At 39.1% G+C, this 25,232-nt stretch overlaps 1 protein-coding gene across 5 annotated transcripts in view; it reads left to right on the top strand.

The window, feature by feature from the left end:
- Positions 1–25,232, top strand: part of SLC15A2 (solute carrier family 15 member 2) — a 92,174-nt gene that overhangs the window by 7,488 nt on the left and 59,454 nt on the right. For all 5 annotated transcript variants that reach the window (XM_074404257.1, XM_003941643.4, XM_074404256.1 and 2 more), the window contains exons 4-17: positions 6,918–7,010; positions 8,381–8,480; positions 10,503–10,593; positions 10,893–10,970; positions 17,549–17,631; positions 18,125–18,211; positions 18,386–18,475; positions 18,568–18,612; positions 19,655–19,687; positions 20,234–20,322; positions 23,184–23,265; positions 23,852–23,986; positions 24,421–24,585; positions 24,740–24,786. In XM_074404257.1, the coding sequence (XP_074260358.1) occupies positions 6,918–7,010; positions 8,381–8,480; positions 10,503–10,593; positions 10,893–10,970; positions 17,549–17,631; positions 18,125–18,211; positions 18,386–18,475; positions 18,568–18,612; positions 19,655–19,687; positions 20,234–20,322; positions 23,184–23,265; positions 23,852–23,986; positions 24,421–24,585; positions 24,740–24,786 (1,218 nt within the window). The remainder of the gene's footprint in view (positions 1–6,917; positions 7,011–8,380; positions 8,481–10,502; positions 10,594–10,892; positions 10,971–17,548; positions 17,632–18,124; positions 18,212–18,385; positions 18,476–18,567; positions 18,613–19,654; positions 19,688–20,233; positions 20,323–23,183; positions 23,266–23,851; positions 23,987–24,420; positions 24,586–24,739; positions 24,787–25,232) is intronic.

Raw genomic sequence — 25,232 nt, 5'->3', positions numbered from 1 at the left:
ATTTATTCCATTGTAGAATAAAGATTCATATACATGACATAACACTTTTATTTAGTTTTAAAATAACATCCTTTAAGATTGAAGAAGTACAGTTACAGGATTTGGTCAGCAATTGTTTGCTGCTTAATTCAGAGAAAATTTAACAGCCTCCACTTGTGCCCTCAAATCAATCCTTCTTGATATATTTATTATTGTTTTTAATTTATTTTTATTGGGGTATAACTTACATAAAGTATGCAAATTCAAAAGCCTTAATTGTACACCTTGATCAGTTTTTATATGTGTAACACCCTCACTGAGATCACTTTCTCTAGGGTGTCTGTACCCTCATTGTTCCCCTCTCTTGCCTTCAAATTCTCCCAAAGAACCAGTCTTTTCCTGAACCTAGAAGCAGGTGCAAATCTCTAATAGCTTTAAATGAACAAAGCTTATCTTAACTCTTCCTTTCCTATTATTTTTCTCTTATTATCGTTGACCCCCATATTATAAACATAATCCTCTGTATGTGTTGCCTTTCTTTGTCACTCTTCATTATCACTTGTTATGGTAGAGTAATATAATGTAATGCAGTATAATCCAATACAATTTAATTTAATTTGGCCCAATTTAAGTCAATAAATGTTTATTGAGCACCTTCTGTTTGTCCAAGGGAACCATGGAGGATGAAGAGGTGAATTCCAAGTACTACCTAATTCATATTGTTCATATTCAAATAGCTTTAATACAGAGCCTATTGTAGTAAGTACAATAAGATATAGTGTTATTTTTTCCTACTGAAATTACTCCCTAAGATCACTGGTAAGGATTCCTTCATTAACAAATTCCAGTGGTCTTTTCTAAATTCTTACTCATTTTGAACTTGTTATTCGCATTTCAGGCGGTTTACCATTTCTGTGAAACTCCTTGACCTTCTCTACAGTATATTTTTCTTACTCTCGTCCTCTTATATCTTTTGATTCTTATTTATCTGACTTTTCTTTTGCCTCTTGTTTACTTCACTCTTTTCTGAGTGTAAGAATTTTCCCCAGGTTATAACTTTTATCCCTTTCTCTTTCTCTAGATTCTTTATTAGCAAATTCTATGGTGTTGATATTAGCTATATGCAGATAGCTCTTCAAACTCCAGTGAATTACATATTGGCATTCACCTCCTAGGTGGTTCTCCCTCCCCAAATTTGTTCTTTCTTATGGCTTCCCTACATTCCCCCATTCAATCACTTGTCAAATTCTACCAATTCTGTTTGCCACAATCTCTCTCACTTTTATCCTTTTTCAACACAAAATTCACTGCCATTAGTTGCCATCACCCAGTTTTGGTCTTCATTGTCCAATGTCTCTAAATTGAGATATTAAAATGGACATCTAAAATGTTTTTACTGTTTTCCACCTCTTTTTCCTACAATTGAGCATATACCCTACTTCCAAATTAATCTTCCTAAAAGAAATCCTGATGACATTGCTACTCTGCTGAAAGATTTCTGGTAACTATTAAATCACTGTCTACTAATCTCACTCCAACTAACTTTTCTGTGCTTATCATCATACTTATCCCCTTTCAAGAATGGCCACTAGAGGAAAATTGAATACTAGTATGTCTGTAATCATATCCAGCGGCATCTCTTTTTCATGTCTGCTTGCATTATTTCTGCTTCGTAGAAACCCCTTCTTCCCCATCCTTTCATGTCCAAACCCTTTAAGGCTCACTCAAATACAGCCTGTACTTTGGAGTATTCTCTGTCCCCGTCCCCTCACATTTTGCCATAAGCCAGAAGTAACCTAGTGTTTTCTGAGGTCTTTGTTTTCTCACCATTATATGACATTTACTAAACTCTGTCTTATTATAGTTATTTAATTATTTATATTTGAATCTGATATCTTATTTCCAACACTTAGAGGACAAAGACATTTATATATATATAAACACATATCTTATATGTATAATATATAAATATATATGTTATATATAACACATATATATTATATAGATATATATTTTATCATTGAGACAGAGTTTCACTCTGTCACCCAGGCTGGAGTGCAGTGACATGATCTTGGCTCACTGCAATCTCTGCTTCCCAGTCCAAGTGATTCTCCTGCCTCGTCTTCCTGAGTAGCTGGGATTATAGATGCATGCCCACCATGCGCAGCTAATTTTTGTATTTTTAGTAGAGATGGGATTTCACTGTATTGCCCAAGCTGGTCTCAAACTTTTGACCTCAAGTGGTCTGCCCACCTCCATCTCCCAAAGTGCTGGAATTACAGGTTTGAGCCACTGTGCCTGGCTGTCATTTATATTTTTATCCAAGAGCACCTAGAATAGTGCCTAGTACATAGCAGGCCCACAGTAAATCTTTGAATTAATAAATTTTTTCACCCTCAGACACTCAAATGTAGGCACATGAGAACAGATAGATGTAAACAGGAATGAAGGTGACTTTTTTTATTGTGAGTATTGTGGTTGCTTTTTAAACAACAAAACTTGGGGGTGATTGGTATCTCCGAAAGGAAGTAGCTTGAGAAAACATGGATAGCTTGTTCCTCTATAGTCGTGTTTGTGTGTGTGTGTTAACATATACAAATAGACGGTAACAGCAACAAAGGGAATAAGTACTTAAAACTACCCTTTCAGCATGTTTTACTCCTGATTTCCTTAAGTTGGAAAATCAGAAGAAAGACAAGACTCTTTACTATCTTCTCTAATTTGAACCTGCAGCCTATTGTCTTCATTAGCTAGAGGAAAGTGAATAGATTTTTGTTTCAAACCATTAAGTTCTTCCCCACCTCCCATCTGTTTCTCTGCCTCTGTGTGTGTGTGTGTGTGTGTGTGTGTGTGTGTGTGTGTGTGTGTGTTTACTTTTATTCAGGTGTTGCCTTGAGGGCAAAAAGCCTTCTATAACTTTAGAAAGATTGTTCAACCCCTGAAGGGACAGTTTCCTGAATTTAGTAAACAACTTGTATTAAAAATCTTGCCTCTGTTTGCTATCCCAGAATCATAGCTTTGTTAAAAGAAAATGGGCACCCAGAGTCCCTGACTCTTATTTAAGGAGCCCCCTACATCAGGAAAGAAGTGAGGCTTCCTTCAGCGATACACACAGGAAAGGCTAATCAGTAGGTATACGGTGGAAAACAAAAATTATTAAGCATGTATATTGGTTTCTCAAGGATGTTATTTGTAGTGCCATGTTGGTTTTAAGAAAGGAAAACATTTTTAATCACAGTTCCTAGATTTTATATCCTATTACCCAGGCTTATCAGTTTTTTGTTTTTTTTTTTGAGACGGAGTTTCGCTCTTGTTACCCAGGCTGGAGTGCAATGGCACGATCTCGGCTCACCGCAACCTCTGCCTCCCGGGTTCAGGCAATTCTCCTGCCTCAGCCTCCTGAGTAGCTGGGATTACAGGCACACGCCACCATGCCTAGCTAATTTTTTGTATATTTAGTAGAGACGGAGTTTCACCATGTTGACCAGGATGGTCTCGATCTCTTGACCTCGTGATCCACCCGCCTCGGCCTCCAAAAGTGCTGGGATTACAGGCTTGAGCCACCGCGCCCAGCCTAGTTTTGGTTTTTAACATGGGAAATCACTTAGAACCACTCTCTTAAATGTGTTTGTTATGCTTTTGAATGTCCTCTCCACACATCTCTTTTCTCTTTCTCTGAATGGGTCTATATAGTATGTCCTTTCTCTCTCCTCTTTTTTGTCTGGTCAGAACTGACCTTCTTTTCTTCATGCTAGTTCTCTTCCTCTGCCATTACTACCAACTCTCAGTCTCTGTATGTACCTCTTCTCAGTTCCTAAGCTCCAATTAAAGATGGCTCTGGCTTTTTATATTCTTATGGTGAAATAATATATATCACTTCTTTCTCTTCCATTTCCTTTTTCCACATTAACTTGTTCATGATAAAACCAAAGGAATGCTAGTTGTATGTAGAAGTTCTGAGTTAAATATAGAAGTTCTAGACATAACCCTAATGCTAATTAAAATGTCACTTTGGGGCTGGGTGTAGTGGCTCATGCCTGTAATCCCAGCACTTTGGGTGGCTGAGATGGGAGGATTGCTTGAGGCAAGGAGTTCGAGATCAGCCTGGTCAACATAGCAAGACCCCATCTCTATAATAATAATTTTTAAAAAGTCACTGTTTATTTATTTATTTAACTTTTTTGAGATGGAGTTTCTCTCTGTCTCCCAGGCTGGAGTGCAGTGGCGCAAGATTTCAGCTCACTGCAACCTCCACCTCCTGGGTTCAAGTGATCCTCCTACCTCAGTCTCCCAAGTAGCTGGGATTACAGGCATGCACCACCATGCCTGGCTAATTTTTGTATTTTTATTGGCTGCGGGGTTTCACTGTGTCGGCAAGACTGGTCTTGATCTCCTGACCTCAAGTAATCCTCCCACCTCAGCCTTCCAAAGTGCTGGGATTTGCAGGCATGAGCCACCACAACCAGCCCAAAAGTCAGTGTTTAGAAATGTCATTTGACCTGTCTGGATTTCAGTTTATTGATTTGTAAAATTGAGGGATTAGTGAAGTCAACCTAAAACAGTTCTGTGTCCTATGGTTGGGATTACAAAAATCCTAATTTTGGAATACTCCTAATATTACAATAGTCCTAATCTTGCTTCAGATGCAGAATTTTCAGGTCTCTTTACTTCTTGTTCCTTCTATTAGTTTCCTGCCATTAGCTTCCTCTCTTATATTCTTCATATCTAAACTATTTCCTGTGAGTTTTTAAAAAATCTATAAGGTTGCCTATTTTCTTCCTAAACCACTTAAACTTCTCTCATACATTTAGTCCAACCTTGTCCAACCTGCAGCCTGCAGGCCGGCCCAGGACAGCTTTGAATGCAGCCCAATACAAATTCATACACTTTCTTAAAACATTATGAGATTTTTGTTTTTTGGTTTTTTTTGCTCACCAGCTGTTGTTGTGTTGGTGTATTTTATATGTGGCCAAAGACAATTCTTCTTCCAATGTGGCCCAGGGAAGCCAAATGATTGGACACTCCTAATTTAGTCTATCAATTGGATACTGATCTTACTACCCAGACTATAACATACCAGCTCAAACTCCTTTTTTTCCCCCCTTTATGATTATCTAACATAAATAATCTGTTTTGGGTTCATAATAGCTAGCTTTTTTTCCCCATTCCTTTTTATTCCCTTTCTTTCTATTTATTCTTTTTGGGGAAAACTTGTCCCCTCCCCAATGTTGATTAGTCCTAGATTAGTCACCTAACTTCTTTCTTTTTTCTTTTTTCTTTTTTCTTTTTTTTGAGACGGAGTTTTGCTCCTGTTACCCAGGCTGGAGTGCAATGGCGCGATCTCGGCTCACCGCAACCTCCACCTCCTGGGTTCAGGCAATTCTCCTGCCTCAGCCTCCTGAGTAGCTGGGATTACAGGCATGTGCCACCATGCCCAGCTAATTTTTTGTATTTTTAGTAGAGACGGGGTTTCACTATGTTGACCAGGATGGTCTCGATCTCTCGACCTCGTGATCCACCCGCCTCGGCCTCCCAAAGTGCTGGGATTACAGGCTTGAGCCACCGCGCCCGGCCTCTTTTTTTTTTTTTTTTGAGATGGAGTCTCACTCTTTCACCAGGCTGGAGTACAGTTGGCGCTGTCTTGGCTCACTGCAACCTTCAACTTCCTGGTTCAAGAGATTCTCCTGCCTCAGCCTCCTGTGTAGCTGGGATTACAGGCATGCGCCACCACACCCAGCTAATTTTTGTATTTTTAGTAGAAACAGGATTTCAACATATTGGCCAGGATGGTCTTGATCTCCTGAGTGATCCAACCGCCTTGGCCTCCCAAAGTGCTGGGATTACAGCGTGAGCCACCATGCCCGGTCTAGTCACCTAACTTCTTATCCCCAACCTGCCATACCCTTTAAGTTCTCTTCCCTAGAAAGCTGACCTAGAAGGATTAGGCACTTAGAATGAGAAATCCACATCCTGAGATTTCCAACATCTCCAGCCTCTCTTTGCTATCTTTATTCCATTCTATTCTCTGTATTCCACATTAGCATATAACACCTTAAAAATTGCAGGTGTGAACTGTATAATTTCCAAGGTTTGTTATAATTCTAACATTCTACTTATATCAAGTGAATGCTGATGTCGTTGTACACATAAGGAGTATATGTTGTAGTGTGCCATATTTCAATGTTATGTTCTTACTGGAATTCCTTATTCTTCTACTTTCTATTTGCTGTTCAAGTTCTTTGAAAAAACGATACAACAGGATGTTCCTTCCAACTGCATGATTTTTATCACTGGACAGTCAGTTCCTGACTCCTTGTTTACCCTTGTTAACTTGTGTCTGAGGAAACTGTGGTGAGGATTACAATTAGTCCAAGAGTCCAGGTTATCCAGGCTGAACCTGAGAGCTTTTTACCTCCCAGTGCTTTTTGAGTTTTGAGGAAGTCCTTTGGGTTAGCCATTCCTGTTTAATTTGAGGTCTTCCTTGACCCCTCTTGCTCTCTACAGCAAAAGATATTCCTTGAGAAAAACACCTAAGGTCCAAATATCCTCTTCTACTGATTCTCCCAACTTAAAACATTTGCTAAAAATCCACCTTGTTCTTGTCATGTCTGTGCAAAGTAGGATTTCTCTGTGTATGTGTGGAGTGAGTGTGTAGAGGCAAAAGGGATGGTGAGTATAGGAAGGGAGCTTGAAGGGAATGTCTATTACCTCTAATGCTACAGGGTGAAAAATTCCACTCCTTTTCCCTGGTCTGTTTACTTCATTCATCATTATTGTCTCTGTGTGCATTTCTCAGATAATTCTTTCCTCCTCCACTCCTTCCTCCTCCTCCTCCTCCTCCATTTATCTCCACACTGAGAACAATATGAACCTTAAGTCTGTATTATGCAAGTTTCTCAATTCTGGTTTTAGACTAACTTATTTAACTCTCTTAACAGGACAATCATTTATCTCTCCTTGGTGTATGTGCTTGGCCATGTGATCAAGTCCTTGGGTGCTTTACCAATACTGGGAGGACAAGTGGTACACACGTGAGTAAAATCATGGAATCAACTAAACTACTTTTCTCAGGCATTGGTTACAAATGATTTTCTATTTTCTTACCAGAGATGTCCTTTTATTTCATTTTCAATCTACAGTTTTATTACAAAACTGGTTAAGAAAAACAGTTTTATGACCACTTGAACTCTTTTCTATTTTATCTGAGCTCATCTGCTTTTGGGACTTGTAGAATGCCTAGTTAGTACCCTCTTTATATGCTTGAAAGTAATTAAAACCTTCACACCCTACATATTCCCCCACCTTTTTATTTACATGCATCTATACTTTACCAGGGTTAAAAAAGTCCACAACGTTTCCTTATAATTCATTGTAGAAGTCATATTCAAAGCTTTGAATATTTACATTTATGTGTAGTTCCATATACTTCAGTTGCTATTGGCATTTATGGGATCAGAAGCATTTGATAAATTCTGATGTCTGTTTGTTCAGTCAGTAGATAGGATTACAGGATTACAGCTGTTCAGGGAGCAGTTTATATGTATTCATATTATAGTGTGCCTGTGGCCTGTGTACATATATTTATCCTAAGAGTAGAAAATTTTGTTTGATTTTTTTGTTTTTTTAGACAGAGTCTTGCTTTGTTGCTCAGGCTGGAGTGCAGTGGCGTGATCTCGGCTCACTGTAGTCTCTACCTCTTGGATTCAAGCGATTCTCCCACCTCAGCCTCCCGAGTAGCTGAGATTACAGGCTCCTGCCACTATGCCTAGCTAATTTTTGTATATTTAGTAGAGACAGTGTTTCACCATGTTGGCCAGGCTGGTCTTGAAATCCTGACCTCAAGTGATACACCTGCCTGGGCCTCCCAAAGTGCTGAGATTGCAGGTGTGAGCCACTGTGCCCGGCCTTGATATTTAATAAGTATTAGATACCTTCTTATTGGTGTCCCAGCAAAAATTTTTGACACTATTCCTACTAATTATGATTAACTTGAACTTTTTTAAAAATTTTACTTAGGATATGTGAGATCAGAGTCCTGAAAAGGTCTTTCTATTGAAGTATTCCTTTGACTAAAACAATATTGGGAAACAGTGTGTTAGCTTTGGAGTTCCTTCAGTATTTGCTTCTATCAGATGCTCATAAGGGGTAAATGGCACTACCAGGGATGAACTCTTCCACATAATGCATACTTTCTTGCAGAGACTGAAGGATCATAAATATGGTAAGTGCTCATGAATACCTCCTAGGAATAAAAGCAAACAGAAAGTTCCCATGGGGTAGAAATGTGAGGGGGATCTTTGCCTTTGTATATATATATATTTTTCCCTCTGCAGCTCTGTAGTCCATCTTTACCATTGCATTTAGTATCAACATGGTTGGCATCCTCACCTTTCCATTTCAGGGTCCTATCGTTGGTTGGTCTGAGTCTAATAGCTTTGGGGACAGGAGGCATCAAACCCTGTGTGGCAGCTTTTGGTGGAGACCAGTTTGAAGAAAATCATGTAAGAATCCTGTTATTTTGTACTTTCAAGAATGTGGAGCCAGCATTAACAGGGGTACCTGGCAAGTAGCCATTTGCCAAGATTGAAGTAATCTACAGGTCAGATCTTATCTGAGCAGTTGTATTCAAACCTGGATCCTGGTCATTAATAGTGAGGAAAATTGAAACAATTTTACGGAAAAGAGACCAGCGTGGTGGATGAACTAAAAGGCATGTCTTGTAAGAAAAGGTTGAAGGAAATGGGGGTAGTCTGGATAAGAATTGAGGAGAATATTATAGCTACCTATAGATGCTGTAAGGATGTCAGTGATTAAACCTGAGACCAATGAGTGAAAGCCTTGAAGAAGTCGTGTTTTGCTTGATGGGTAGAAAAACTTCAAACAGTTGGAAGTAGTAAGTTTACTCTGACTTGAGGTATTTAGGAAGAAATGTGGTAAGCACCTTGGGAATGGGAGATGATGAATAGTGTAGAGATAATTTAAGCATCTCTAGTTTTAAGATTCCGTGAAAGGGGAAAATGACCAATTCCGAGCCTGGCTGATCATTCCCTTTCTTCCTCAATACTTTCCATTACCAATGGTGAAAAATAAATGGACCTCTATGAGAAAGCGGTGACAAATAGGCAAGGGAATAATCTATTTTTACATCTGTCAACATTTCTGGCTTCTTCACTTTTGTTTTCAGTTTTGTCTGTCTTCAAGTGTCCATTCTCCTTTGTATAACCGTTTATCCTTTCTTTGAGTTTCTCTTTTTCTCCCCCGCCCCTTGTCTCTCTGTGTCTCTCACCCACTTTCTCTCTCTTTTCTCTTCCCCCTGACATAATACCTACTATCTCTGTCTGCCTCTGCTATCCTATCCTGTCTTCCAGTGTTTTTCTTACCTTTCAGACCATTTGGGTTATTTGATACTTTTTTTTCTTCCCAAGAGTCCATAGATCATAACTACTTGCTGACTTTGAAGAAAGAACCAACTTTTGGCAAGTAGGATCCTATGTATAATAAACTATACAAATTAGATTAGTGAAATAAGGTTTAAATGGAAACCAGAAGAAATAAAACACAGTGTAAATAGAAAATGGGGAAGGACTCGTTGTTCTAAAGTGGCAAGAAGACATCTGGGGTATCAGAATGAAGCATGTCAGTGTATAATGAATGAAGCATCAGCAACTTTATTTGAAAGTTGTTTCATTTGGTAACTGCTCCATGAAGATATTTCAATTAATAGGACAAATCCGCTTCCAGGTTTTCACTAGCCACTTCTAAGTCCACTGAGTTCTTTTTAGATTCTCTGGCAGATCTCCCTTAAGCACTAGGTGAACTCTCCTGCTTCATTAACAGTTGACTCCACTGTCCTATGTTCTGGTACTATTCCTACCACACACTCCTACCACAAAAACTATTATTTAACTAAATCAGGCATTCACTTAGTTAATACAGTCAACAAACATTTATGGAGTCCCTTATATATATCAGATGCTGTGCTAAGTACTAGGGATTACATAAATGAGTAAGATAAAATTTCTGCTCTAAAGAAACTTATAACATACAGAAGAAACAGACATTTTGGGGGGGGGCGCTGAGGTAGGAAAATGGCTTGAACCTGGGAGGCGGAGGTTGCAGTGAGCTGAGATTGAGCCACTGCACTCAGCCTGAGTGACAGGGTGAGACTCTGTCTCAAAAAACAAAACAAAACAAAACCCAGACATTTAATGCAAAGATATTAATATTAGAATAGCTATATACAGGACACAGTAGTGGCACTGAGAACAGGATGATTATTTTTACCTAGGCAAAGGGAGGAAAAGAATGTTAAAGCTGCTTGTATAGGAGTTTGAAAGGTGAGTAAATGTTTGGAGTCAGCCAGCCATGTTTTAAAATATCTATTAATAATATGAAATTCAGGTATTGTGGAGGCAATATCTGAATCTTTCTCTTTGTATGTATCTTCAGCTCTGAGTCTGAACATGGAGTGGGGCTGGAGCTAGGGTACACATTGCACTGATGATTTATCCCATTTGTTTCAGGCAGAGGAACGGAGTAGATACTTCTCAGTCTTCTACCTTGCCATCAATGCAGGAAGCTTGATTTCTACATTTATCACACCCATGCTGAGAGGTCAGGATTGTTTCTGAGGGACCCTGTATAAAGCTTTGCTGTGGTCAGACACAAAGCTGCTTTTGGCTTTCTCCTGTCCATCTTCTCCTTTTATAAGAGCTCAATAATCTGTGAAACTTTATTTTAGTCTTTAATTTGTCTGGCCCAAAAGAAGAATTAAGATTAAGTGATGGGAGGAAAGAGGATGGCTATGTATATTCTACAAGCTCAGGTTTATTCAACAACCTGAGCTTGTAGAATGAAACATTAAACATTCAAGACTCAGGGTCACTTTCCTCCTCCCATCCCATTTTCTTTAGGAGATGTGCAGTGTTTTGGAGAAGACTGCTATGCATTGGCTTTTGGAGTTCCAGGATTGCTCATGGTAATTGCGCTGGGTAAGTGCAGTGGAGCAAAGGAAACTAATAATCATTGATGAATGACACATGTAAAGCATCATGTAGACACTTTACACAAGCTGTTTCATTCAATCCTCACACTAGGCCTATTGAGTAACTGTTATTGTAGGAGTTTCCCCTCGACTTTGGAGGTAGATTCTGAGTGAAGTCAGAAACTTTAAGAAAACAGTGCCCAAAGTTGTATAACCAATAAGATGCTTTCTGGGGAGCCTTAAAAAAGATCAAACTCAGGCCGGGTGCAGTGGCTCAAGCCTGTAATCCCAGCACTTTGGGAGGCCGAGGCGGGCGGATCATGAGGTCAAGAGATCGAGACCATCCTGGTCAACATGGTGAAACCCCATCTCTACTAAAAATACAAAAAAATTAGCTGAGCATGGTGGCACATGCCTGTAATCCCAGCTACTCAGGAAGCTGAGGCAGGAGAATTGCCAGAACCCAGGAGGCGGAGGTTGCGGTGAGCCGAGGTCGCGCCATTGCACTCCAGCCTGGGTAACAAGAGCAAAACTCTGTCTCAAAAAAAAAAAAAAAAAAGATCAAACTCTGGGCCAGTCAGGGACTTGGGCATCTATAATTTTTTTAGTATCTCCGGTGATTCTAATGTATAGTCAAGGTTGAGATCCACTGCTCTATACTACAATATATAGGGAAGCCAGGAAGATAATCCTCTTTCAAACTAGTTTACTTCATATAATACTTATTTATCTGGTAATTGGAAGAGATTTTAAATTCTCTAAGCCTTTTAAAACAGCTTCTAGATTGAGCTATTTCTACCCTGCTCTGCAGTGCTCCCAAAAAGTCTGCCCTTGAGTAAAGAGAATAAGAGGATTTGGATAAGTAGGTGAAAATTAATGCAACTTAAATCAAGTGGCATTCTTTTTATTCCTGAGAACTCAGTCCTGGAAGAGAAGAGAGATATAGTGTTCCTTAGTTTACACAGCCTCAGGGAAAACTTGGGAATGATTATTTCTAATCATTGACCTGGAAACCTGTTCTCACTCTGAGCCTCAGGGTGACAGCCCCCTGGAAGATATCCAGTGCAAACCCATAAAGAGCTCAACAGAGGAAAAACAGCCCAGAGACTCAATATTCAGTGTATTTTCTACCAGGGAGTTGACGGGAGGGCACTAATAGTAGTACTTAGAATTTCCAATGCCAAAGAAATTTATTATAGGTGAGCTGTGATGATATATTCTCTGCTTCCTTTTCCATTCAAAGCCAAATATTTTCCAGAATATTTTTGTGGTTTTCCACTGATTAGTACTATGTCTTCTTTGGATCATTGCATGAGAATAATATTTACACAACAGAGTAATTATGAAGATAAAAAGAGATGCTGTAAATGAAATATTTTATAAATTATGAAGTGTCAAACAAGTGCTAGCTGTCATTAGTCAGCAGCTTCAGTTTTCTGGGTAATAATCAATAATTCAGTTCTCTGATCTTTTACTTTATTTTTTCATTCGCTCATTTATTTAACAAGCATTTAATGAACCTATTATGTGCCATATTATGTGCTAGGTATTAGGATCACATTGGTAAATTAGACACCTTCAGAGTTCATGTTCTCAAATAATTTATATAGTTCAATAGGGAGAGGAAGACAAGTAAAAGGAATTTACAATATAGTATGATCAGTATTTCCCAGATCAATATAGTATGATCTAGGAAAGTACAGAGAGAGCTGTGGGAACACATATAAGGAATGTTTAACTAAGACCTTGAGGGACCGTGTGCAGTGGCTCATACCTGTAATCCCAGCACTTTGGGAGGCTGAGGCAGGAGGACTGCTTGAGCTCAGGAGTTTGAGACCATCCTGGGCAACATAACGAGATTCCATCTCTATAAAACATTTAAAAAATTGGCTGAGTATGATGGCATACACCTATGATCCCAACTATTTGGGAGGCTGAGATGGAAGGATCACTTGAGCCCAGAAGGGCAAGGCTGTGGTAAGCCATGATTGTGCCATTGCACTCCAGCCTGGGCAACAGAGCAAGACCCTGTCTCAAAAATAAATAAATTAGCCGGGCGCGGTGGCTCAAGCCTGTAATCCCAGCACTTTGGGAGGCCAAGGCGGGTGGATCATGAGGTCAATAGATTGAGACCATCCTGGTCAACGTGGTGAAACCCCACCTCTACTAAAAATACAAAAAATTAGCTGGGCATGGTGGCACATGCCTGTAATCCCAGCTACTCAGGAGGCTGAGGCAGGAGAATTGCCTGAACCCAGGAGGTGGAGGTTGCGGCGAGCCGAGATCGCGCCATTGCACTCCAGCCTGGGTAACGAGAGCGAAACTCCGTCTCAAAAATAAATAAATTAATAAATTAATAAATACTGCTTTGAGGGTTGTAAAAAGATAGCCTAAAGAAATGACATTTAAGGTGAGACCTAGGGGCTGAACAGCAATTAATCAATAAAGAGATTAAGTGATGCAGAAAGAGGACATAGTAGCTGTAAGACAAGAAATTGAGAAATAGCATGACATGTTAAAGGCGTTAAAGGCATTCAGATTACCTAAAGCATAAATGAGAAAGATAAAGAGGAGAAACTGACAGAAACCAGACAGTGAAGGGCCTTTTAAACCAGTAAGGAATTAGAAGTTAATTGTGAAGGAGAGTGAGGAACTCTAAAGGAATAATTATTAGATTTTAATTTTTCAGTGATGTTTCTATAATGTAGAGAAAGGATTGTGTTGGGGTGAAGCAAAGATAATATTTGATTACTGAATTTTTTGACACTCGCTTAAATTTTGTACTTGAGATGAGTACCTCACTCAGTTCATCCTAATCTGGCCCTGGTTGAAGTAATAAACCTTGGAATGATTAGATATGTTAAGTGAGAGAGAAAGTTTAAGTCAAGGTTTAATGTAGCGTTCTGAACCTTGAACAACTGGGTAGGTAGTAGGGTCATTAACTGAGATAGTGAGGAAGAGCTGGTTTGGGGCAATGTTGATACATTTAGTTTTGAACATTTTGCATTTTATATGTTCTTGGAACATTTAATTGGTGTTACCAGTTATTTGAAAATACAGATTTAGAGCTTAAAAGAAATGTTTGCACTATAGATATGGATCTGGAGTCATTAGTATATGGGTAGCAATAATCCATGAAATGAAGATAGTTAACTAAAAGCTAATAAGAGTAAGGTAAAAGAAAGGTGGGGGTGAGGAGAGGCAGTGGATAGGTTCAAACTTCAGGGAACACCAGGATTTAAAAGACAGACAAAGAGGAAAAGCCCACAAATGAGACTAAGAAGGAATGTCCAAAATGGCAATTGTGGTATCTTGGATAACAAGAGGATTTCAAGAAGGGATTCATTCAGAGTGATAAATGTTACTGGGTGGGAAATTAAGATAAGGGTGAAAATGTCTATTAAATATAGCAATAAGGATGTCACTGATATGATTACATCAGTTATGGTAGAATGGTGGAGGCTGAAGATTGATTGGAGGAGATTGGGAAGTAAATGTTAGAGGATTCCTTTGGTGTTACTTTGTCAGCCAGAAATCTCTGTGGCCACTGCCGCCTCAATCCAGGCCTTGCTCAGGCCCACGCGGCTCGCTCCACCTGCTCAGCCTGGCAGGCTGCACTTGGCTCCCACCTTCTCAGAACCTGTGCCCACCGCAGCTCCATGCTCAGCCCGCGATTGGACTGGGCATGCAGTGAGCAGCTTCTGTGTTGGGTGCGGCATCTAGACAAAGGGAACATGGTGACACCCCAAAACTCTGAGATGCTAGCAAGTGCAGAGCCCTAAGGGGTGTTACAGCTCCTGCTCAGGGAGTCCCGAAGTCTAAACTCCCAGAAATGTTGCAGCTCTTCCTACCATAGTTCATCGAGCAAGAGCTTGTTACAACTCTCTTTCTCCTTTAGTCCAGTGAGCAGAGCAGTGTTATGGCTCTTTTATTCCCACCACTCACAGCTTGGCAAACTGACCAGGGGTGTCACAGCCCTTTCATTCCCGCCACCTGCAGCTCAGCAAGTTCTGAGTTCTTGTCCTATGACCAAGAGGAATGAGGTGTGTGGACACCAGAGAGTGAGTAAGCAGAGAATAATTTTATTGAGTGGCAGAAGGAAAGCTCTCAGCTGCAAGTGGGGACCCGAAGTGGGTAGCTATCTGTGAGGCTGAGTGTGGATTTTTTAAGAATGGGGGAGTACATGCTGATTGGTCCATGGGTGGCATCCAAAAGGAACCTATGTTGAGAGAGGGTAAGACAGAGATGGAGGTTCTCACTGAGGTCATGGACTCTGTCCAGAACCAACAGCTCAGTTTTCAGGCTTTAAACTCTTTGGCTTGAAGGTCGGGTTCCACTGGGACCCATCCCTGTCTGCCTAAGAATTTATCTGTCTCTTGTCTCTATCAGTAAGAAAGTGAAATAGTATTTATAGCTGGAAAATGACATGGATTCCAGAAAGGATATTGAGCGTGCTTGAATATTATTGGGAATAATTCAGTGGAGAAAGAGGTTGAAGATACAAGATAAAGACAGTATAATTAGTATGAAAACACATTTGAGCAAATTAGCTTTGGATAGCAGGAGGAATATCACCTTCACCTACCTAGAGGGAGGAGAGGATGAGTGTGGATACAAAAATTAATCGATTTGGTGGCAGGAAGTTGAAGGAGTTTCCATTTGAAGGTTTCCATTTTCTTTGTGAATTAAGAGGCAACGTCATCTACTAGAAGGAATAGATAGTAGAGAAATTCAGAGGTTTATACTCGTCTTCTTAGTTAAGTGGCCTTGACGTATAAGTGTGACTTTAGTTGATTACATAAGTCTTCCTATTATCACTCCACTGTCACTATTGCAACCAGCAGTCCTGAGATATTCAGCGTCTTTCTAGGATCTTTCTTAATTTAGGGAGCCGTTTATTCCCTACCCCAAGTCTTCCTTTTGTCTGAGTACCTCTTTATCTGCCCACTTGACTCTCAGAATTATCATTCTTCCAGTGAACATTTTTTTCTATCAACCATGAGACAGCTGTTATAGATAAAGGATGCTATTTGGGGAAACTTTGGGGGAACTGAGAGAATGAATGAGAAAAAGTGGTAGAGTGAATCTGACTGAGAGGAATGGAGATATTAAAAAGTGATGGGAGAGAAAGTAAGGTGATTTGTGCATTCTGATGTGTAAGGATACTGGAAAATGCTACTGGTCACTGACAAAATCATCTTTAGCAAAGGATCTAGTAGAGGGATATCATGCTGAAGCTGGGAAATCTGTTAAGGAGGAAAGTACATCTGGGAAGGAACCAAGATGAGGTTTTTCTGTTTATTTTAATTTAATGAAATGGAAAAAACCCACCATTTTGTAACTACAAAAGTCATACCAGCTCATTGTTAATTTAGAAAATAAAAGGAAAAATAAAGAAATAAAATTTACTGAAAATTAGCTGTGGAGATGTGGTCAATGGATAGAGATATGGGCTGAGAGAAACAGAATGAGCTCAATAACAGAAATAGTATAGAAGTGTTTGTAGAAATGATGAATCGTGGTTACAACATAGGGTACCTCAAAAAGATTGATCAAATATAAAGTGGGAAATGGCAGGTTGAGGTGAGCTACTTAGAGGACAGAGACCTGTTTTTTCACCTGTATTACCAGTAGTGTCTAGTACAGTGTGTGGTATAAGAATTAGTGAATGAGATGCATTATAAGGATCAAAAACATAGATTTTTGAGTCAATAAAGCCTCAGGTCAAAAGTGCAGTTCTGTTATCTTCTAGCAGTGTAATCTTGTACAACGTGCTTAATTTCCTTAACATTTCTTCATGCGTAAAATAGAGATAGTAGTACATATTCTGTGAAGCTAAATCAGTTAATGTATGTAACATGCTTACATGTGATAAATCTTCAAATAGATGGTAGGGATAACAATAATCATCAGGATAATAATGAATTTGAGAAGCCCTTTCATGCCAGGAGTTTGGGTTAGTTTAGTATTAATAGATCCTGGAAAGAAACATATGGCATCAGATTAAAGAGGGAAGAGACTCGGGAACGAGAAACTAGTTTTATATAATTTTAATAATTATATATTATTATAATTATTTTAATAATCCAAAGTACATTGATAATTATTATAATTATTTAATAATCCAAAGTACAAGTTGTGAAGTCCTGAACAAGTGGTAGCAATAGTAAAGTAAAAGACGGGGCAAATAGGCAATACATTAAAGAAAGAGGACCAATAAAACTTGGCAACATTTTAGATACAGAGATGGAGAAAAAAAGAGTAAGAAGTCAAAGATGACTTCTACTTCTATGATTACATAAACTCTCAATAGATAGTTCTCTTAACAGCATACGATTTTATCTTCTCTTGGCTCCTGCAATTTTTATAACTCCAAATGTCAGGAAACGTAAGCCAGTTTCCTCTTTATGAGATTTGTCAGCCACTCCCACAGTTCAGCAGTCTGCCTTAGCACTGACATACTGAATGTGCTATTTAGGCTGGTGCAAAAGTTATTGTGATTTTTACCATTGGCAAAACCTCAATAACCTTTGTACCAGCCTAATAAATGAGAAACTAAAAACCTTGTTTGTGTATCAACTGCAGTTGTGTTTGCAATGGGAAGCAAAATGTACAATAAACCACCCCCTGAAGGAAACATAGTGGCTCAAGTTCTCAAATGTATCTGGGTAAGTCCATAAATTGTTTTCTTGCCTTTTTCAATCAAAAGAAAGAGATACTATGCTGAGAATATGAGCTTTCAAATATGAGTATCCATTTTTCTCAGCGACCTCTGTTCTATTTCCATGCCTTTTTAACAAGCTGAGATTAACCAGGCTTCTTCTTACGCCTCTATTTAACCATTAAGTTAAAAAAAAGTAATCATCTTTCCAAATTGGCAAAAATCTTCTGAAACGTAATCATATATAGTACCTTCAGGAAATAAGAACATATAACATTTTTTCTTTTTTTGTTGTTATTTTTTGTTTTGAATGGCAAATTCTTTCTTAAAGTGATAGATAAAATTATATCTGAAATACTCTGAAATTCAATGCCTGATTAGGTCAAAGAGTTAGAATAAGTCACTAGAAGTATGGTGTTTGAAGGAAGGTATAGTAAGTTGGAAGAGGCAGAGGATGTTATTCTCTTTGTCTCTCTCATGATGTCTATGCTCTGCCCTAGTTTGCTATCTCCAATCGTTTCAAGAACCGTTCTGGAGACATTCCAAAACGACAGCACTGGCTAGACTGGGCAGCTGAGAAATATCCAGTAAGTTGGAAATGCAGAAACATCTTATGGCTTGGTAGTGTCTTTCTTGATGTCCAAAATGATTCTACCCTACTGCATTCAACCTCCTCTGTACTGTTTTTTGGACATTTCTACTTTAAGCAAGAAAGCTGTGTACAGAAATTCTAGCAATTCTGCCTATTCTTCTTTTTGCAGAAGCGGCTCATTATGGATGTGAAGGCACTGACCAGGGTACTATTCCTTTATATCCCATTGCCCATGTTCTGGGCTCTTTTGGATCAGCAGGTAAGAATAGTTCTTTTAGACATTACTCCTCTTTACAGCCACTTCCCTCTTATAGGAAAGGGATTTCTCATAAAAGGATCTATTTGCCCTAGGGTTCACGATGGACTTTGCAAGCCACCAGGATGAATAGCAATTTGGTGAGTAGAAGAGATTTTCCAGAGAAGTCTATTATTTTCTTCATCATCTGTACTGTGGTTTTTCCTGAAAACTAGCAAGATCTTCAGAGAGGTGTGTTCAGCCTGAAGGCACTGTGTAGGCAAAGATAAAGAAAGTCTAGAATAAAAACCAGAATCTTCTCTTTAGAAGTCAGGAACATAAGGATGAGAAAGTTTCAATGTATACAAGGAAGTATTGAGATACATGTGATACATACCTAGTATGGTGATTTTCTTCTATCTAAGCCTGTCCCAGGGCACAGCAGGGTCAGGTTTGAGTGGCACTTCTATACAATTGGTCCATGTCTTCAACAAGGATCACAGCAGAGGACCTGTGGAAAATGGAATCTTTTGTATATATGGATATGGAAATAATGAGGTTATACATATTATTTTCTCTTTTTCCAAACTCCATTCTTTAGCCCACTCAAATAAGATACCATCTCTGCTCTCAATTGTTTTCTTCCTAGATTAGTGTATTATTTTTCTATCTTCTCAGTTTTCAAAAGGATAGAGTAGAATGATATCAGGGTCTTATTAGTCAGTCTATTTGGAGCCTACCAAATAAAATTTTTCTTTTTCCCTTCCTTTGGTTGTCTCTTATTTACTATGGTGGTCTTCTTGTTGACTTTCTGGAGAACAACTTTGGAAACACTGTGTCAAGTAGCATCTTCATCCTAACCATGATGTCTTGTCCTTCACATTATTAAGACCTACAACTGCAGTTGCTGAGATCAATAAAAATGCACTGACTCTATTCTCTTTCAAGTTAAGGAAAGCATAATATATAGAAAAGAATGTCTCTCTTAGGCTCATCTGCCTGGCAAACATAGCCAGAAGCCTTCCCAAGCCTGTTCCCATCCCCCAAATAATATTAACGACAAAATAGTGGCCCTAAACCAAAGACCTGATTAATTTTGTCTTACATGCTTCTCACTTGCTAACTAGCAAAATTATTGATCTAAGCCAATAATTTTTTTCTTGCCTTCGGACACCATCTAAATATACTTTGTTAATGTTTCAGGGCTTTTTTGTGCTTCAGCCAGACCAGATGCAGGTATGTGACTCTTCTATAGCCATCAGGGCTTATCTCTTTTCTCATCTATGCCTCCACCTGCAGTATTAGGATTAACAACCATAATTTGATGCTTTTCTTCTTGTACACTGGTAAGGGCCAAGCTTCAAGATGAAGCCCTTTAAGCCCCACAGTTCTCCTTAACACCCCCTGTTAAGTACTTAACTTGCCACAGGTAAAGTATAGCATTGGGTTTTTTTCCATGTCGAGATAATATAATGAAAATATTGTGAAAGAAATTGTAAGGCTTGTTTTGTGAGCAATGAAGTCATGAAAGGAAAGAGCACACAATAATGTTAGCAGAAAGACAGGCTCAGAGTGAAACTTGTCCCTTAGGATATTTGGAAGCTAAATATGCAAGGAAAATAGGGTCATGGGTTTAAATGGACTATGGAATGTGGAATCATTTTGTACTTAAAATGACAAAAGTGTGTGTAGATGTGAGCGTGTGCACAAGCAAATGAGTGCAGTGCTCACATTCATCATAGGAGAATATTTGTGCTAATCCTTTTTATTATGGTGTTACAGGTTCTAAATCCCCTTCTGGTTCTTATCTTCATCCCGTTATTTGACCTTGTCATTTATCGTCTGGTCTCCAAATGTGGAATTAACTTCTCGTAAGTGTTCACTATGCCTGTATGGATTACAGTAAACTGACTTGGTCTTTGCCCAGTTTGATAAAGAGTCAATGTCAGTATTTTTCTTAGTGATGATTGGTTTTGGTTTATCATCTATGATCATCTATCATTAGATGATAAACCAAAACCAATCATCACTAAGAAAAATACTGTTACACTAAGTGCCTATTGACACTTAAAAATGGGAATTAGATCTAATTAATGAGAATTGAAGCCATTACTGTGGACTTAACTGTGTGATGTTGAAGGGGCAGGTCTAGGTTTCATGAAAAACCAAAAACGTAAAATGTAGCTGCTTTGTTCTTGAATGTTGTCTCTTCAAAGAAACTCAAAGCCTTTGATGACTACTAATCCTTTTAAGTCTCCTGTTGTCCCTATGAAACAAATGAGGAATCTAGTAGGACTGGGGATTGAATTGTTCCCAATTACTGCCTGAAATCTTTTCTAAATAGAAAGATTAGTCTTTTTTAGAGTTTGGCAAAAGAATGTTTCAAGCCTCCTTTCATTCTTGATTTAATTGCAACTTCATTTTGATGACCACTTTACCATATGAAAATGGCCCTTAGTCATTTGTTCATTGAGCAGATGTTGGGAAGTTTAGGACCAAGTGTCATAAAAATATAAATCAAGCACAAAAAAAAACCCACCCATTTCCCTCAAAGAGTTTATTACTTGATAAGAGGACTAGAGCATATATGTATAACACAACTACTACACAGGTAAAATAGTGTCCTAGGAAGGGAAGATCAAATGCCAAGGAGGTATAGAAAAGAAAAATTCTTCCCTTGCCAAGGCCATCAGACTTCTGCAGCGGAAGGTGAGGTAAAGCATGTACAACACCTGGCATATGGTAACTGTTCAATAAATCTGGTTGTATTGCCATAACTTTTGGTATTATGACATAGTGGATAGAAAAATCATCATAAGCAAAGGTGGAGGTGGGCAAATGTGGTGTATAACAGAGAAGAGAAGTTCAATGTAACTCAAGTAAAAGAAGAAAGAAGACTGTATGAAGGCGGGTTCTAGGAAATACCTTGGAAAGTAATTGGTCATGGAAGAATGGATTAAAGAAAAGTAATTGGGATCAAATCAAGAAAGGTCTTTGATACAGGTTGAATATTTGTACCCACTCAAATCTCATGCTGAAATGTAATTCCCAGTGTTGGAAGTGGAGGTCTGGTGGGAGGTGGTTGGATCAGGGGATGAATTCCTCATGAATGGTTTAGTGCTATCCTCATGATAGTGAGTTCTCATGAGATCTGACCATTTAAAAGTCTGTAGGATCTTCCTACCCTTCACTTGCTCCTGCTTTCACCATGTGACATGCCTGTTTCCCCAGAGGGTGCAAGCCATAAACATTGGTGACTTCCACGTAGTGTTAACCCTGCAGGCCTGCAGAGTGCAAGAATGAAGAATGGTTGGCAGCCTTCAGCTAGATTTCAGAGGCTGTATGACAAAGCATGGGTGTTCATGCAGAAACCTGCCACAGGGGTAGAGTCCCCATGGAGTACCTCTGCTAGGGCAGTATAGAGGTAAAATGTGGGATTGGAGCCCCCACACAGAGTCCCCACCAGGGTACTCCCTAGTGGAGCTGTGAGAAGGGGGCCACCATCCTCCAGACCCCAGATTGGCAGACCCACTGGAAGCTTGCACCCTGGCCCTGGAAAACCACAGGCATTCAACAACCTGTGAGAGCAGCCATAGGGGCTGAACTCTGCAAAGCCACAGGAGTGGAGCTGCCCAAGGCCTTGGGAGCCCACCTGTTGTACTGGTGTGCTCTGAATGTGGGACAAGGAGTCAAAGGAGATTATTCTAGAACTTTAAGATTTAATGGGGGGGTGATAAAAAAAGAAAAAAAGAAAAAGAAAAAAATGATTTAATGACTGCTCTGCTGGGTTTCAGACTTACCTGGGGCCTGTAGTCCCTTTGTTTTGGCCAGTTTCTCCCTTTTGGAATGGGAAAGCTTACCCAATGCCTAGATCTCCATTTTATTTGGGGAGTAAATAAGTTGTTTTGATTTTATGGACCCATAGGTGGAAGGCACTTGCCTTATTTCAAATGAGACTTTGGACTTGGGACTTTTGATTGAGTTTCTGCTGGAATGAGTTAAGATTTTGGGGGTCTACTGGGAAAGTATAATTGTATTTTGCAGTGTGAGGAGGACATGAGATTTTGGGGTGCCAGAGATGGAATGATATAGTTTGAATATTTGTCCCTGCCCAAATCTCATGTTGAAATATAATCCCCAGTGTTAAAGGTGGGGCCTGGTGAGACATGATTGGATCATGGGAGTGAATTCTCCTGAATGGTTTAGCACCATTCCTTGGTGCTATCCTCATGATAGTGAATGAGTTAGTTCTCACAAGATCTGGTCATTTGAAAGTGTTTGGCACCTCCTGCCTCCTTGCTTGCTTCTGTTTTCACCACGTGGCATGCCTATACCCCCTCTGCCTTCTCCCATAATTGAAAGCTCTATGAGGCTTCACCAGAAGCTGAGAAGATGCCAACATCATGCTTCCTGTAAAGCCTGTAGAACCATAAGCCAATTAAATTGTTTTTCTTTATAAATTACCCAGTCTCTGGTATTTCTTTATAGCAATGCAAGAGCAACCTAATGCAGTCTTTAATCATAGGCTATGAGTTTGAATTTCATTCTTTTTTTTTTTTTTTTTTTTTTTTTTTAAGATGGGGCTTCACCATGATGGCCAGGCTGGTCTTGAATGCTTGACCTCAGGTGATCCACCCACCTCAGCCTCCCAAAGTGCTAGGATTACACCCCGCTGAATTTCATTCTTTAGAGTCTAAAGTTTAGATGTAATTGTTTCTTCTTTCCACCACAGGTCACTTAGGAAAATGGCTGTTGGTATGATCCTAGCATGCCTGGCATTTGCAGTTGCGGCAGCTGTAGAGATAAAAATAAATGTGAGTTTTGGTAACTCTTAAGCTCCATGAGGGCCGGACCATATCTTTCTTATTTGCTCTTTTGACTTGTTTAATCATGATTCCCTGGGACCTAGCACAGTACCTGTTTTATAAGAGGCATATCATAAGTATTTGTGATAAATAAGTAGATATAGGGGTAGAAAAGCAATGCAAAATGAGGCCCACCTCTCACCTGAGTGACTCAGAATGTATTTTCAGGGAATTCTCAAATACTCATGTCCAAGATAGCTAGCCATCTCCTTAGAGAACACAGGCTTATGTGATGCCTTTCTAGATACTCAAGTAAATACCTTTTGGCAGATTTAATAACCACTGTTATGGATGGGGTTACAGCTGAGTCGAAAAGCATAGAGTTTGTAAGCTGGCATTGGTACTTGCTACATTGAGCTGGTGTGTCCCTCTTTAAATTGCCTTTAGAGTTTTCTAAGCCAAATATTCTTCAGAGGGAAAAAGCCATGTCTACTTGGCTAGTGGACTAGGCTGTCAGAAACAACTGAGATATATATTCTCATTGTATCTGAAGGATCATTTGTTGGTGATTCCAACATGTATTCTTTGTTCTAAGGAAATGGCCCCAGCCCAGCCAGGTCCCCAGGAGGTTTTTCTACAAGTCTTGAATCTGGCAGATGATGAGATGAAGGTGACAATGCAGGGAAATGAAAACAATTCTCTGTTGATAGAGTCCATCAAATCCTTTCAGGTGAGGTGTGTGACTGAATGAATTAGAAACTCTGTATGCTATATTGATCTTGATTTTTTCTTAACATTAATTGTATCATAAGCATTTTCCCATGTCCTTAGATAATCTTTGAGCACATAATTTTAATGAACATATAATAAATATTTCATCCTATAGATATGCCATAGTTTATTTAGACATTTCCACATAAAGTAGTCAGTTTTTATTATTACACCTAATCCTATAATGAACATTCTTATTCATAAATATTTATGCATGCCCCTGATTATGTCTTAGGGAAGATTCCAGGAAATAAAATGGCTAGGTTAAAGAAAGAAATTATTAGATTGAAAGTGTCTAGTGAGGTCACCTACCCTGAGATGCTATAACATTGTGGTGTGCTATATGGAGTAGAATGTGTATGTGACTTTCATTTTAGGTTCTTCATTTTACAGAAAACACCACATTATTCCAAATTGTACCTGAAAACAAAAAGCCAGGATTTTCACTTCCACCTGAAATATCACAATTTGTCTGTCAACACTGAGCATTCTGTGCAGGAGCAGAACTGGTACAGTCTCTTCATTCATGAAAATGGGAACAGTATCTCCAGCACGATGGTAAGTTAAGGAATTGCCTGTGTTTTAAGTTGTCATCTCAAAGTAATATGACTGTCTTATCAATGTCTTGCCAAGAATATGCCTAATGATCAAATTTCTGAGTATAGGTCTTATTTTGTCAGCTGTTACTGATTTTTACTTTCCTCTGTTTTAGGTAAAGGATACAGAAAGCAAAACAACCAATGGGATGACAGCTGTAAGGTTTGAATGTCAAAGAGATTCCAGGCCACACTGTTCTCTTGAATCTTGGATCTCTTCTGATCTTTGGGGCTTCATTATACTTTTTCTAAATAAGAATTCTCTCTCCTAGATTGCCAGGGAAACTGGTATCAAAAGGAATTTTCTAGGACTGTAAGAGGCAGATAAGCTTCTTTTCTCATGTGAGATCCAAAGATGACTCTATCTATGTATGGACCCTGTGCTCTGGGGCATAAATTCTTTCTGCTGAATTTTATCTATTTGTTTTACTCTCAGAAAAATAACTGAGTACTTTTTCCTAAAAGTTCAATTGGAGTCAAAAGACTTAGTTTTGAATCCAGATAAGTCTGAAGGGTTTTGTCAAACAGTGAGGGACGGTTGTAGAGATGGAGTGCCTAAGAGGACATATGTTCTCTGTGGCAGGTATTAGATATGAAATGAACAGATAT

The sequence above is a fragment of the Saimiri boliviensis genome, chromosome 8 (assembly GCF_048565385.1).
Source record: "Saimiri boliviensis isolate mSaiBol1 chromosome 8, mSaiBol1.pri, whole genome shotgun sequence".
Classification (NCBI taxonomy): domain Eukaryota; kingdom Metazoa; phylum Chordata; class Mammalia; order Primates; family Cebidae; genus Saimiri; species Saimiri boliviensis.
The sequence above is the reverse complement of the archived record's forward strand: the minus strand, read 5'-3'. Positions and strand labels throughout refer to the sequence as shown.